This window comes from Mus caroli, chromosome 6 (genome assembly GCF_900094665.2).
Source record: "Mus caroli chromosome 6, CAROLI_EIJ_v1.1, whole genome shotgun sequence".
Classification (NCBI taxonomy): domain Eukaryota; kingdom Metazoa; phylum Chordata; class Mammalia; order Rodentia; family Muridae; genus Mus; species Mus caroli.
In genome coordinates this window covers 13,759,664-13,775,857 of record NC_034575.1, presented here as the reverse complement: position 1 = coordinate 13,775,857, position 16,194 = coordinate 13,759,664, and the positions used below count along the sequence as shown (strand labels likewise).

At 37.9% G+C, this 16,194-nt stretch overlaps 1 protein-coding gene across 1 annotated transcript in view; it reads right to left on the bottom strand.

Annotated features, from left to right (window-relative positions):
• The window catches only part of Cftr (CF transmembrane conductance regulator), a 145,559-nt gene extending 129,901 nt beyond the window's left edge, over positions 1-15,658 (bottom strand). Inside the window, exons 1-2 of the mRNA XM_021164958.1 lie at positions 15,641-15,658; positions 15,188-15,350 (exon numbers count right to left, since the gene is read on the bottom strand). Coding sequence (XP_021020617.1) covers positions 15,188-15,240 — 53 coding nt within the window. The 5' untranslated portion in view covers positions 15,241-15,350; positions 15,641-15,658. The remainder of the gene's footprint in view (positions 1-15,187; positions 15,351-15,640) is intronic.
• Between the last annotated feature and the right edge of the window lie 536 nt (positions 15,659-16,194).

Sequence of the window (16,194 nt, the reverse complement as noted above, 5' to 3'; positions counted from 1 at the left end):
GGGAAGAGGTCAGAGGGGAGAGGAGGGGAAGGGAGGGGAGGGGAAGGGAAGGGAGGGGAGGAATCCTGCTCATCTTAGGAGATAACATAAGACACAAAGGATGTAATTTACTGTCAAGTACCAATGTACTCTGAAAAAGCAGCCTAAGTGCCTTTCTATGAAGCTACAGATATCACTGTAACTACACCAAATCCAAGAAAAATAGAACTAATTGCCCCATGAAGCTGCTTATTTCCTGCATGAGAGTTTCCTTTTAGGAGACTTCTAAAGAAACAATGGCTTTCAAATTTCAATAATTTCAATATTTTCAATATTTTCATCATCAATAAGAAATATATTTGAAACCAAAAGAACAAGGAAGACAGGAAACAGCCTGGTGCTGCAATTTTACTGTAGCAATGCTCCTGAGTTATGGACAGGCATGTGTGCAAGCTTACAGATGGAAACCTCTGTGCTATCAGGGAATTGACCCACTGTGCAGTGTTAAATCATCTTCTGGAACAGAGAGGTCAGACGCACTCTCAAGCACATCCTCACGGAATGTAAAAGTGGAAGATGGGCCTAAGTTCCTCCCGTCTTCTGACTTAGGCAACTGAAAACCTGGACTGTGCACAGTGGCATTCAAAGACTTCTTCTATATGGGAGATACGTGTTTCCTTGCTGCTCTTTTAAAAATAATTATTCGATTTATTTCAGTGTTTTCTCCCTTTCTCTAGAACTTTGTATCCTTTATTGTGGTTCTTTGTTCATTTTGCTTTACCAGACAGCATCACAAAGACCCAAATTCAATACTTTTCATTTATCACGGAAATAAACATGTCCTTTACTGAGCCATGATTGTCATTCTGAGAGTGACTAAATATTTGGAAGCATACCTACTTGATTCTCCAAGGCTTTTCCTCAAATGTATAAAGAACATAATTATCTCTTAGAGACAAAGAACTTCTATGAGGTTCTGGACAGATGGTATATTCCTACAGATATCATCTGGTATGAGCCATGGCACATAAAACACAAAGTACAACTTCTTGTGATCCTCAATATCTAAATCATTTAATAGCTCCTCACTATGTGTACAAAGAAGTTCTTTTTGTCTTTCGATAGATGTTTGTCATTCATTACATCAAAATGACTTCTACATATTCTAGGACCAGCAGATGGCTTAGGAGGTAGTTGGTGTCAAGTTTGATGACCTAAGCTCAACATGTAGAAACTATACGGTAAAAAGAGAGGACTGACTTACAAGTTGTCCTCTGACCTCCATACATTAGTACACAGCAGTGTGTGTGTGCATGTGTATATGTGCACACACATACACACAAAGACACAAATGTAATTTTAAAATGCATTTGCCCACATAGTTTGAGATCATTTTCTCATTTGATTAATTTGCTTGGTAGATAAAATGATACAGCAGAGACTAGAGGCATCTATATCATTTTTTAAGATGAAAATAATAACAGAAGCAAGCCAGTCAAAACCCCAGCATGGACTGGGAAGGGGCTCATGAAGTCTTAGCTCTATCTGAGAAGTTATTGGGAATCCGTAGCTGCTGGGGAAGGGAGAGTCAGTATTCAGGAATGCCCATTCCTGAAAGGCTAGATACCTATGTTTAGTAGATGGTCTCCATGCACATATAGTCATATAAGGCAGTACTGAATGGCTTCAGTGGGTATTAAATTTAAATAAATAAGAGCACATGAAGTTGGGAGGGAAAAGTAGTAGGAAGAAGAGGATATATGAGAGGGAAGGAGATAGGAGGAGGATTTAATCAAAACACATTCCATGTATGCCTAATAAGAATGTTAATGTTTTCAAAAAGAAGTAATTTGGTACCAGGAAGACAAGGTTAAACTTCAGTGTGTGGTGAACATAGTTTCCATAGTTCTCCATGCAATCAACGAGTCTGATAAGTCAGTCTGAAATTTTCCTCATTGTCTTAACCTCCTCTTCACCAAGTTTGTTTAAGTATGATACCACTTTTAAGGCACTGATACCCACTGTGAATCCCCAGTGGGATTAGAAGAGTGGTGTGGCATTTGATTTGGGCTTCTCATCTGTGGATATTTTCCTACCTCCCAGTTAAATATGAAATTTGTTTATTAATGTCATTTTAATCCTTTTTACCTTCTATTATAATTACTTTACTGTCTAAAAAACTGCAAAGTGCAACAAATTGAAATGGAAGTTTTAAATCTTTATGCCTTCTCCCTTTTAGTGCTGAGGAGGATGTAAGTAGGCACACTTCATGACTCGGAATTTAAGGTTCATATCCGGTTCCTGAATTTGGGAGGCAAAGTATTACTATTTTCATTGTGCAAAAACCTTGGTATCACTAAGAACAAACAATGAAGCTCCCTGGAGCTGCAGGAGAGGAAACAGAGGCTCCCCCTCCCCCTTTCTCACCACGGATTCCTCTGGAAAATTGAGATTCAGCAGGGAATGGAGTTGTTGACCAGATTGGTCCAGGATTTGCCATGAAATAAAACTACTCCAAGGCCTTACGTTAAGTCTCTACTTAATATTTTTATGTTCATTTACACATAGCAATGTATGTTAATACAAACCTTTTAAGAGCTGTCAAAAATCAAGAATATAACATATATAAATAACAGTGACTAATTCATTGTTTCTAATGAGCAATTTAAGAGATCAAGTTAGCCATCTTAGCAATCAGGTACTTAAAAGGATAGTTCCTAACACAAACCATGGTAGGTTAATAAAGTTTTGTTTTCCTTTTTTCCTCAAGATGTCATGATCTTTTGTTTCCATTTAGGTTTTAAGAAAATGAACTTTAAAGGAAACATTGAGCCAGATTCTCCAGCTTTTGAACTCTGCAGGAGTTCAACTGGATGAAAACACTGATAATAAGGTGGCTCTTAATTTTTAAAAAGATTCTCCTATCACCATCACTGAGCAAGCTAATCTCTGATTTTGCTGAGTTACACTGAATAAAAATTGATAGCTTCCTTGAAACAAAGCCTGACTTCTATTTCTAAGAAGGTTTAAGTGCATTGATATTCGTCAGGAATCTCTCCAGTCTGGTTAATTAGTCTCCTGTGTAGACTGTTCTACCCTACCCCGCCTTTCTCTATTCCTCCCTTTATCACTCACGGGTCCCCAAGTACACTAAACTGTATACCACATTGCACAAAGAGCTCTGTTTAAGCTGCACTGTCTACTCTGCACTGTCCACTGAACATGGCACATAATTCTCACTTAATATTTTAAATTCTTGAATTAAGTTAAGATATTTCACTCTGCTTATTTTTCCTCACAAGATTAAATTCTTAAGGACAACATAGTGTATAATTTATCTTCCTATGTTCATTGTCCTGTTCATTGCACTGAACAAATTAGAAACTTGGTGAATTGATCTGTTAGTAATTAATTCCACAAACATAGTATGTTTATGGCACCCTAAGGACACTGACTGCAAGGACGTTTTGCTTGTTCATTACTTCTGGTCAAGGCACCGAAAGGAGAAAAAAAAAAAAAAAAACAACTCTACAAGAATGCAATGTAAACATTGAGGATTTGTACTTGGTCAGAGATTACATGTTTTAGCCCCTTTCCTGGTTTTCTGCTGGAAACCCCCATCCCATCCTCCTCCCCCTGCTTCTATGAAGGAGCTCATCCACCCATCCACCCCCTCTAACCTCTGATCCTCAAAACACGTGGAGTAAACACATTTAGTACGTTCCAGACAACATGACTGTTTTCCTGACAAAGGAATTGATTTTGGACATTTATCTGAAGATACAAGGAGAAATCTGTGAAAAGGGTGCCTCTGGAGGGTGATACCTCTACAAATCTCAAAATGCTAAGGATCCCCACCAGCATGCTGACAAACACTAGAATAGAAAGCACAGAACAGATTCTCACTCATATCCCTTGGAAAAAAAAAACAATTAACTAACTCCTTGATGTCAGCCTTGTAGCATTTAGAACTATAACGATAAATTTTGGGTGCCTAATCCATTCAGTTTATAGTACTATGTGATAGCAGCCTCTGCAAACACATGGGCCCTAAACAGAAAGGAAATATGTCGGAGCAAAAGGAGTAGCCTGAATGCTTGAAATAAACTTAAAATTTAAGATGAGGGTTGGAAATGTAACTCAGGACCTCAGAGCATTTGCTTAGCATACTGCATTCAGCCAAGAGTTCAAACCCAGCAATGAACACACACACACACACAATTGAGGATGAAAGTCTATGGTAAACAAAACTTGTAGACTGGGCAAGGGATTTTGGGAAATAGAATTATAATTCAGTGACATGTTGTGCCTACTTTCTAGGAGAGGAATGTTAGATGTAGGAAAGAGCGAGCTACTTTGTTACATAGTTGAAAGGTGTTAAGTGCCTTAGTGTTGATAAGACTGTTACCATTTACTTATTAAAGAGGCATTCTGTATCTTGCACTACTTATCTCTGAAGACACAGAAAGTCCTCACGGGGTGATGGCTATGGCAATTGATAAGATACTTGGAGGTCAGACTGACATTAAATGAGAGCATTTAGGTTAGAGCAGGTTGAGCTCCTGTTATGAACTGTTCTATTATTTGTCTTAATTCGGTTCCGGAAATCACAAGGGAACCCAAATGTCTGTGCACCACTACAAGCTCTCTAATGTAAGCTGTCTTCCCCTAATTCACTGAAAATGTGAGTCTGACAAAAAAGACCAGCCTCCCCAAATGACACCAAACTCCTGGCGACTTGAACTCAAACCTGAATATTGGCTTTCCCAGTCTTCACTCTGAAAACAACCCTGCAAGTATTGAACTTGACAGTTTTCTTAGTCACAGAAGCTAATTCTTTATAAATAATCTTATATATTAAATAGATTTACCATTGATTCTTATTCTCAGGAGAACTCTAATATACAGAGTAAGTAAGTACTCCGAGAATATTGAATATTATTATATTCTTAGGCCAGGTTGAAATGAAAGTAACTCATTATCCCAGTGAGAATAATTGAGTATCAGAAAGATTAAGTGCCTAAGAACACACGTTAATAAGTCACAGAATGAGGATTCCAGCTAAGCCTGATTCCAAAGTACACATTTCTTCCACTACATGCTGGTTCCTAAGAACTGACAGAGAAGCTGAATGTGAGACTTTTCTAAAAGTATGGAGAGATGAAGCATGGGACTCAAAAATTGCCAGGCACAGTCAATATAAGCATAATCTACCTTCAATGTCTTTGAAATCTTGAATCCTAATATCTATCACTCTCCAGACACACCCCATAAAATTTTGATCTGAAATGTATATCTTTTAAAGTGACTGAGTTGGTTTCTTTTTTTAGGAATAAAAGGAATAAAAAATTACATATTCTTAAATATATGATAATTTTAGTCCCATAATAGTCCTACAAATAGGAAAACTTCACCGGAAATCTCTTTTTTGGTGAATATTGAAACTTACTGTGATATTTACTGTTATCTCTACATTGCATAAGTGAGCATGTCCCTATAGGACATATGAGCCAAACTCAGTTAACAGCTTAGCATGTCTGCAGTACACCTGTTGACACAAGGTCACAGCATAACCAGGGCTACAAAACACCTAGGAAGTGATAAGTAACAAGCCATAGGTAACATTATCATGTCTTTAAAATAAAGTGGTTATATTCATTCTAAGGTGACACTGATTATGAGATTCACTATTAAACCAACACTTCCACTGTCAAAATGTACATGACATACCGTTTTTAGAAATTAAAATTATATAATCATTTATATAAGAACTTAATACTTTTGGAACCATAATTAAAGTTTTAGCCTAAGCCATTTTCAAACTCAAGTAAAAATTAGTTTTCTGAATCTCTCTTGCCCTTTCGAATCTATGAATAGGTTTATAGTGTAAATCTGCCTTCAGAACCCTTCACCTCTGGGGCAGGTGTATAATTTCAGGTTAAGGTAGAGTACTCAACTTGGTGAATGTCTACTGTAACTACAATGCCTAGCGGGCCAGACAAGCATCCAAGTATACATTACCTGTTACTTCCAAAACTGGATCATAAAGTATTCTTTCTCAAGGAATATCAAGCAATCAAAGTTAAAAGTCAACATTGCTGGGTGAAATTAATGCCAAAAGTAAAAAAAAAAAAAAAAAATCAGTTGAAGTCACAGGATACAGGAAATATGCAACTTTTATGTATTGCTATATATATATCTGTATTATAATTTATTCCTGGATCTGATGGCCAAAAAGAAGTTTGAAAAAAATCAATTATAAGACAATTCAATTTCAGAAGTATATAATTGTGTAAAACACAGAAAAGGGAATCAAGAAAATAGTGCTTAAAATATTATATAAATGTTTTGCTGTTATTTGGGACTTTATATCTTTTTATTTGTGGAAAAGCGATTCTTTTATTGCCATACATATACATGTGTACACTAGAAATTTCATAAAGTATTTAAATTCCATGAAGACTTACTGATAAAAGCACTTTCTAAAAGAACTATAGATACTACCATATGAAGAAAATCTGAAATTTGTATATATAAAATGACAAGCATCAAATTGAAGAACCATCTATCAGGTGTCTCTACTTCTTCCTGCAACCTTAGCAGGTGGATAAGAAGAAAGACCAATAGAAAATCAGATGACATGAATGATGAGAACAAGTGCTGGGTGGTAATGTTGGCATAGATGCCAAAGACGGCTGTGATATGCTTAGAGAGTGAAGGGAAGTAGGGTTAGGAAGTGAAAACTCAAAGTCCCAGCTTGGTATCCTAGAGAGAAAATGGAAACTAGGAAGGTGGGGTTGAGAGCAGAGTAAAAGGCACTAGCTAGTACTTAGCTACTTTCTTCAGGACAGGAAGCACAGCTAGAATCACATTACTGTAACTGAGCTGTTACTGTGACAATGTTTAGCTACTGCCATGTTTTCTGGCCTGCTCTATTGTCTGTTTTTATTATTTTTGTTTTGTTTTCAAATAATACTGAAAGTAAACTATAAGGATATTGTTATTTTGAGGAAAGTTCCATCTTGCCTCCTGTGGATGTCATAAAGACCTATGCTAAAAAACAGACTGAATAAATGGGCTGAAGAGATGGCTCAGAGAAGAGATGGGCTTAAGAGCTGCTCTTCCAGAGGCCCTCACCTCAGTTTTCAGCATCTTCAGATGTCTCCCAACTACCTGCAACTCCAGGCTATTCAGCACCCTCTTCTGGCTTCCACTGGCAGAATGTGCACAAACAAACAAGCTGGAAAAACTACTGTACACATAAAATAAAGTAATTTTTTGTTGTTGTTAAAGCAACAAGCCCTTCCAAGAAGACTAACTGATGGCTTGTTTAATGTTGTCTATAAACAAATGCAGTAAAAATTTATTTCAGACACAAGAAAAAATTAAAGTATATATAAATCCATGTGAAATAATTTATTAATTCTATTCTAGGTGTGTGATGTATTGATTAAAATTTTATGTCTGATTTACACCAATCTAAAGATACATCTGACATCACATCTCTTAGCTTGGTGACTGCTAAACTGTAGTCCCCTAAAACCACATTTCTTATATGTGCAATTATCAAAGACAGATAAAAACATCACTGAGATAATGTATGTAATCTCTTGAGTGTACTTAATAAGGGCTGGAAGACAGAGGCAAAACTACAGAATTCAGAAACTACCCAAGAGAAAAATTCAATTTGTGGCAAGTTGACTATTTTTGTGTTTTTTTTGTTAATTTACTGAAGAGGAGGAAGAGGAGGAAGAGGAGGAGGAGGAAGAGGAGGAGGAAGAGGAGGAGGAGAAGAGGATGTTGTTAGCCCAATGAAGACTTGTTGGGTTATCCTAACCTGTTCTATCGTTGAGTTGATGATTTTAGATGTTAGCAAAAAGAAGAATTACCTTAGCATTTGTTAAAGGAGATCATAGAAGTTGTTCTTTCCCATAAATTTAATCAACAGGTATACATGGGATCTAGGACTTGGCATATTTAATATATTTTCCATGTTATGTGTGTGTTATATTCCACAGAGAACCTATATAGATACTTAGTATTTATCAGAGTAAAGAAAAGCTATAGAAATGGCTGTTGATTGTGAAGTAGAAGGTTCTAATTTCAAGAATCTCCTCATCCTGTTTTAATTTTGATTTATAAAATCATTGACTATGTAAAGTAGTTGATACATAATAAAATATTACAACTTACAACTGGGTTCCATCTTAACACACCACTATCCCTGAACAAGTCTCCATTAAATGCAGAGCCCTGACAGTTCTGCTTTACTAATTAGTTTGTAAGTCCACTGGAGTGTGTCTGATGTCACTCTGCAGAAGCAGTGGTCACAATGGTGACAAAAGGAGAGTGAAACCAGAAGGGACTGCTTCTGCTCCCCTTCTGTGGCAGCAAAACACCTGGGTCCCAAGGCCCTGATGACACCTGGGCCAACAAGTCAGCAGTTTCATACTTCAGGGAATCCATGGGCCGAGTCAAGGACTACTAACACATTATACATTTCTAAATGAAGTTACATTTTGCTAACAACACAGGTGAAAGATTTCATTAATTTTTAAAAATATTCAATAATTTTTGTTTTCAAGGAAGTCCATTTTTAACTGTAATATTTTATTATATATCAACTACTTTAAATAGTCAATGATTTTATGAATCAAAATTAATGCCTAGTCTAATTAAACTAAGTAATATAATTACAGAACCTATAAATGAATGTGATGGCCATCTTATTACAAAGAAAAAAGGTTGCATTATTAAAAATATTAGAATGAAACTTTAGGCAGAATAAACAGAATTTTTAATAAATTCTTATATAGAGTCTAAGACTGTTAACTGTTAGAAACCTGACAAGTATAGAGGCTCACTAGTAATGCTAAATAAATGCACATACACAGGCTTGCATAAATAAATAATTAACACATCACTAAAAGCCACATTTATATTTCAAGGTTATTATCCTCACCATAATGAGCTCATCTTATAGTGACTATCTGGTTCATCAAATTCTGTTGCAAAAATCCTTGGCCCTGCTATTGGGATTGCTATCTCAGACTCTTAAATTCAACAGTTCTATAAACTCTTAAAAGAGTGAATAATTTTTTAGGTCACACTGTAGTTATGTACTTGATGCACTGAATTATGGGAATACCTAATGTCTTACTCTATCACTGACACTGATCCATGATGGCTTTTAATTGTATGTGTGTGTGCGTGTGTGTGTGTGTGAGAGAGAGAGAGAGAGAGAGAGAGACAGAGACAGAGACAGAGACACAGAGACAGAGACACAGAGACAGGCAGAGACAAACAGAGACAGACAGACAGAGAGAGAGAGACAGAGACAGAGAGAGACCAATTTTTTATGTAAAGAAAACAGTGAGTATTAAATGTCAGGTGTAATGGAGTAGAGAAGCAAATGTGAGTTCTTAGATGGCAAATCTGTCTGAACTAAGTGTTAGGAATTTCTTTGCTAAGAAGTAATTACTTGGGGCTGGGGTGCAGTTTACTAGAAGAATGATTTAATATAGACATGGGTCTGGGTTTGGTGCCTAGCACTACCAAATAACATATTAGTTCTGACTAATTATTATTTGTTGAAAAACAGTATTGGCAAGACAAAGAATTCATTCAAACTGTATAACCCACTTTAAGCCAGTTGCACTTTCTTTTAGAGACTTCAGTCTTGCATAGGCATCTACCCTCACACCAGGCCTCTGCCTCTAATAGAAGAACCCCACTTCATAGGATGTATCACCTACCATTCTACCGCCCAAGCTGACCCATCCAAACCCTCTTTTTTTCATCTCACTCTCACCTTCCACCTCTAATTTAAAAATATGATTATTTTTCTTCCCAAACATCTTTTAGATGGGCATCTTTCTCTATCCCTTCTGTCAGTCTTTAAGAAAAAAAAAATGCAACAATCTTGAAATAATCACATCTCTGCCTGCTTAAAATCTCCCACCTTTCATTTCACTAGCAGTGCAATAAAGCCCTAAGAAATACATCAGGTACCCAGGGATCTAGCCCTTGTTAGTTTCCAGATCTACCACTCCAAGTTCTGTCACATGCTTTCAGGACAAACTGCAGACCTTCTCTGAAGCACTGCTGGTCTCTCACTTGTCCTTCCTGCAATTCCTGTACACAGTCTGACTCGCTGTCCTCTCTCAGCATGGAAAGAAGACTCTCTGTGTGACTACAGGAGACACTTCTCTATCAACCCTTCTTAGACAGACATGAGTGTGGGTTAGGGATCTCTGTGGGTTGACATCATTAGTTTTAAGGTATTCATTCAGAAGGCAGAGCCTCTACCACCTTAATGCCAAGCATAGAGTACGGTGGTGGTGAAAGGGAGTGAATGAAATTGCCCTCCAAACATTGCTCTGAGTCATCATGACCTACAGGAAATACTAGGGAAATACCCCTTTGACTTGGGTGGAGAGGGCAGCTAATCTTATGATATCAAGAGAATATCTTCCAAGCTATGAAATCTAACAATGCTAAAGACTTCAAAAATCTCCAAACCATTCCCTTACCCTAGAGCAGTGGTCCTCAACCTTTCTATTGCTGGAACTCTTTAATACAATTTCTCATGCTATGGTGAACCCAAATTATAAGATAATTTTTGTTGCTACTTCATGAGTCTAATTCTTCTATTGTTATTCATTGTATGGTGAAAAGCTGATATGTAGGATAGCTGATATGCAACACATGTGTAAGGGTCATTTAACCCTTGAAACTCACAGGTTGAGAACTACTGCCCTAGAACAAGGAGTCATAAAGTAGACTGCTTTCTGAAGAGTTTATATGATAAACATCAGAAGGAAAATTTGAAGGAATACTTACTCTATTAAAAATGTGTCAACAGTTGTTTCCCCTCACCCATTGTATCAGAATGATTGTCCCACCATTTTGAGGGAATGCTAAGCATCATCAATATGCAGTATACATATATCTGTAGATTATGTATGTATACTGCATATAGATGATGTTTAGCATTGTGAGACAATGGAGACAATTTCAACAAGAAACAGGTATTATAATCATGTAATCCTGGAGTCCTGAATACAGTAGTTTACAATTTCAAATAGTCATTAATGTCAAAAGATAATTAATTAATGGCTTATACTGAAATTGACATTTTGACAAGCCTCATCTGAACTACTAGAGTATTCTTGCTAAAAGCCACTTTGTAATGCTGATTTTACAAAGAAAACCCTACATGCTGCATCCATTCCATTCTTAAGAGCTGAAGTGAAGCCGTTAAAATGTTTCCCTTAGTGATGATGAAAAATGTATTTCTGAAATCCCTCTGTTAGTATCTCCAAATAAGTGGACCTCTTTCATAGTTTTCGCCTCTTACACTCACTGCTTTGCAGAGAATTGGCTCTGAGGAAATGCACAAGATGCATGGTAAAGAGAGAATCAAAACGGCCCAAATTGCTGCTGACTCAGAGATGTTTTCAAAGTCTCAACAAATAATGTCTCACTGCACGCTAAATGGTTAACGCCCTTCCCTTATGGTTTGGCAATCCTATACTTATCTATAGTGCTACCACAGTGAAATTACAGGTTCCTATGAAAGGACATTAACAGTAATAACATACTTTATGGTGATATTTATTTGTGGACCTCTTAAACAAGTTTCAACACTTAGGAATTATCACAGATAAGTCCAACTTCCATAAAGAAAACAAAAAGCCTTGATTTCCCCTGTGTATCAGTGTGCACTGAGTAGTATTTCATCATTATATCAAACAACATGTTGAAGAAGTTATTTTCAAGATCATAGCTTCCTCTGCTCTGAGGAGCAAGGGGTTGACTATCAAAAGTATATTGTGTAGTAATGTGCTATAAAACCTTAAAAGAAATTTTAATAATTGTGATATCAACTAAAATAAATTTCACTGTATAGAGATATTTATTATACAAACATATATGCACATACACAAAATGATGTCATGTACAGGAGGTGCTCTTAGAACTGTTCATTAAACTAAACAAAACTGACATGAACCTAACATAAATCCCAAGTTGAAATTTCTGAGCTGTGTAACAACCAAACATTATCAGTGAAAAGAAAATAAACAGAAGGGAATCCTGAGAAGCTGGCACAGAGCCAATATCGGGCAGTACTTGTACACTGTCCAGAGGGTCTCTCCATCCTAGATGTGGCTTCTTCCAATTTCTATTGAAGAAAAGCCAAATGAAATCTGGAGCTGTGGCCACTGTATGACATCCATCAACTAAAGGGACAGCTATTCTTGGTTTTCTAAATACCATATCCTCAGTATATCAAAAATGGCCTTCATATTTGGATAACCTAAGTTTTGTCAAATATAATATCTGTAATATGGATCACAAACAGAATGGAAATGTTGCTACCCAATTTCTTGGAACTGATCATAACCCAGTCAGAGAAGAACATGCTTCACATGAATGAAGACCCGAGTTCAATCCCAAGCTCCTAGGTGAAAAGGTGGGCAAAGTGACACATGATTGTAATCCCAGTGCTGAGAAGGCAGAGTCAGGAAGAGTCCTTGGGTTCACTGGCAAGTCTGTCTAACATAGCTGGTGACATTCAGGCCAATGAGACATGACTCAAGAGATGATGGTTCTTCTGAGGACGATGGCTTATACTGCACTCTATGGTCATACAAACATGCATGCGCGCGCGCACACACACACACACACACACACACACACACACTAACAGGTACACATTAGGCATAATCTTTTTTCTTAAATCTCTATGAAAGTGTAAAGTTCAAACATTTCTACAAATCAAAGGTTTTAGGAATTAATTCCACTAATATGTCAATCATAAATTCTGTATAAATATATCACCACTTGTTTTGAAACAACTTATTTCATAAATGTTATTATTACACCTTCAAGTTAATGCATTTATTTTCCATGAAAGTAAAAAAAAAATACTTGAAATTTTCATGGTAAAATTATCTTCTGTGTTAGACCAATTCCAATGTTTTTCCATTTTTTTTACTTACTGAAAACTTACAAAAATAAAAAGTACTTAAATTGTTATTAAACTTGTTTTGGTTTCTCAGTAACATAATCTAAATAATTAAACTGATAATTAATATAATCCAAAACCAAGACCATAATAGTAGACACATAGAAGTCAGCTTTTAGAAGTCTTTTATACCCCTAAGCTTGATGGGATAGGTTAAATTCTAAGGCTCTGAAGGAGATCTGATGTAAGAGTATGGCTTTCATCTAAGTATCTAACAAGGCCCATGATACATGAGGCTATCTATCCCCTATGCTAACTTCTCAAGCATATGGCACAGATACAGGCTGATAGTCACAAAAGTGCACCCAGCAGAAATAAACTCACTGTCCTTTCCAGTGAGGATCACAGCACTGCAAGGAATGTAAAAATGTAAACAACAGTAAGGGCAGCTAACATGTCCTCAGTAAGCACAGCATATAGTCCTCAACAGACTAGCCCATTACATTATGTGTCACACTGAAGTCATGCAGAGGCACCAAGGGGCTTGCCTACTAAGCAGTAGATCTGCAGCCTGAAGTCCAGGCCATGGGAATCCAGGGCCCACTGCCCTGGACACTAGGCGGCACTGCCTAGTCCAATGGAGAAAATTCAAATTTACTCTTTGAAAATTAAAGTCCAGAAGGAAGTTTATAATCACTGACTGGTACTTAGCTAAATGTCAGTTCCTATAAATAGTAGGAACTAAACTCTTAAAAACACACCTATTCTTAAAGCAACTGATTATGAAATCATTTGGAGGGCAGAAATGAGTATGTTCTCAACAAATTTCACAGCCATTATAATACACTTCCTTTCCAAATCAGCCTAAGAACATTTTTAAAGCACACTACAATTTATTAGGTGGGTTATAAAAACGGGAAATTTTTGAAACACTTTGATAAGTGAAAATTTTTGAAGTTTCTTAATACTTAGTGGGAAAAACACATAAGAGATATTCATTCTCCTGAAAACTTGCCTTTACAGACAGATTGTCATTTAGGTTCCTCAATATGCTTTCATAAAAGCCTCACATTTATGTCAATTGACATTCTGATTTTGTAAGTAATAAGAAAATAGATCCAGACCGATAAGCTAGATTTATAGATGAAGTAACAAAAGGCACCACAAACATTCGTTCTAAAGAATAAAGAAAGACCTCCCTTCTCTCCCAACCACCGGGGGGAGCTCTCCTGCAGAAGCACTTGTCTTTCCTCAGCCTTGAGCTCTAGACCGGCAGAAAAAGGAGCATCAGGAAGACTGAAGGCTGAGCCTTGCCCCCTACCCACAGCATAGGACACATTGAGAACATATTCGACACTTATGATGCTTCAGTGTGCTGATTCATTTGGGGGGGGGGCGGGGTGAGTCAGCTGAGAACCCATGAGAGAGCTGTTCTTTTCATTCATTCACACTACAGGATCAGAGCAGACGAAGCTTCACAGAGCACTTCAAATACAAAGCACTTAATTCTTGCCTAGGTCTTCCAACTTAAATTCTAATTTAAAAATCCTATTAGATTGAGGGTTTGGTTTTTTGACAATGTAGGATAAGAGAACAATGTCCTAATTGTCAATTGAATATAGCTCCAGTGGCTAAAACTCTAGTTTCATATCCCCATGGTAACTCACTTTTTTTAATGCATTGCTTATAGTATTTCTTTTTAAAGTTAGATATTTTAACTGACTTGCTCATTTTTAAAAAGAATAATGCAACTGTGATAAGCATGTTAGACTTACTCAATATTACAACGGCAAAAAGTAAATACACTATAATTCCTGGACTTTTAACAAATTCAGTCAACAAATGTTTTCAGAGCACCTATTACACAGGCACTGCACCTGCAGACAGCTTTTCTTGGAGAAAACAACAGACCAATCTTAGGAATGTTCTATTAAGTACATTTATGAAGTATAACTTTTTTCAGGAAATTAAAAAAAAAAATCTATTGCTCCGTAGCATATTTGGCTGTTGCAAGTCTGATTCACAGTTGCAAGTATATTTTGTTCTCTATTCAATCGGCTTCATTTTATTGTACAAAAATGCTTATTTCCTTTAAAGCACTGAATGACAACACACCTTTTAAAACAAAACAAACACGACAAAAATCTCTTCCTGTTTTCCCAAAGTCTGCCCATATTCATTCCCTTCTCCAGCATAGGCACATGTGTCCGTGCAAAGATCCGCTGAGAACCCTCTCACCTGAAGAAGAGTTTGGAGATAAAGCCGGCTTTCTCCAAAGGCGACTTCTGCATGATGTCTCCGTGAGGCACTGAGGTCTGTGTCCGACTAGGTTCAAGTTGGACTCGACATCTGGATATCCAGGACCAGGTCAATGCTTTTGGCTCGTCCCTTTTACTCAGACCTGAGGTGATGTCATTTGCTTCCAATTCCCCCCACCCACTCAGGTCCCACACACCTCCCCTTCCTCAGCCTTCTTCCCCACGCCTCCGCCGCCCAGGTTAAAGCCAGCGCTGCCTAGCCCAGCCTCACAGTCGCTGCTCTCCACGCCCCGCGCCCGCGCCCGCCCCGCGCGCTCCTTGCGCTCCTTCCTCCAGCGCGCCCCGCGCCCGCCCGCCCGCCCGCCCGCCGGCGCCACCTTTTCCCTGGCCCTCAGCCTTAGCGCCCGCCCTACAGAGCCCCCCGCGTGCCTACCTTCCGGCAGCCACAGCAGCACCGGCTCAGACTGCGGGCCCGAGCCCGGGCCCGGGTAAACCGCGGCCAATCTGCGGGACTTAGAACCCTTCTTTCGTGGAAATAAAGACCACTCACTGATCGCCTTGGCTTCCTGGAACCTTTCTCTTCCTTCTCCCTCTTCCTCTCCCCCTTTCTCTTCTTCTCCTCTTTCTCCTTTATCTCTTTCTCCCTCCCCTCCTCTTTGTCCTCTACTTTCAATTCTTTCTCCTCCTTCTGTTCCTCTCTCTTCTCTTCCCATTCCTCCCCTGCCTTCATCTCTTTCCTCTCCATCTCTTTCTCTTCCTCCTCCACCTTCATCTGTTTCTCCTTCATTTCGCTCTCCTCTTTCCTCTCTTTCTTCCTCTTTTCTTCCCCTTCCTCTTTCCCCTTCACTCCTCTCTCCTCTTTTTCCTTCTCTTTCACTCCCTCTTTCTCCTGTCTCCTTAGCTCCTGGCTTAGTTACAGTTAACTTTTCAAGATCCATTTTGAAAAGGAGATGAAAATGTGGCTCTTTTGTATCAAAGAACACTCAG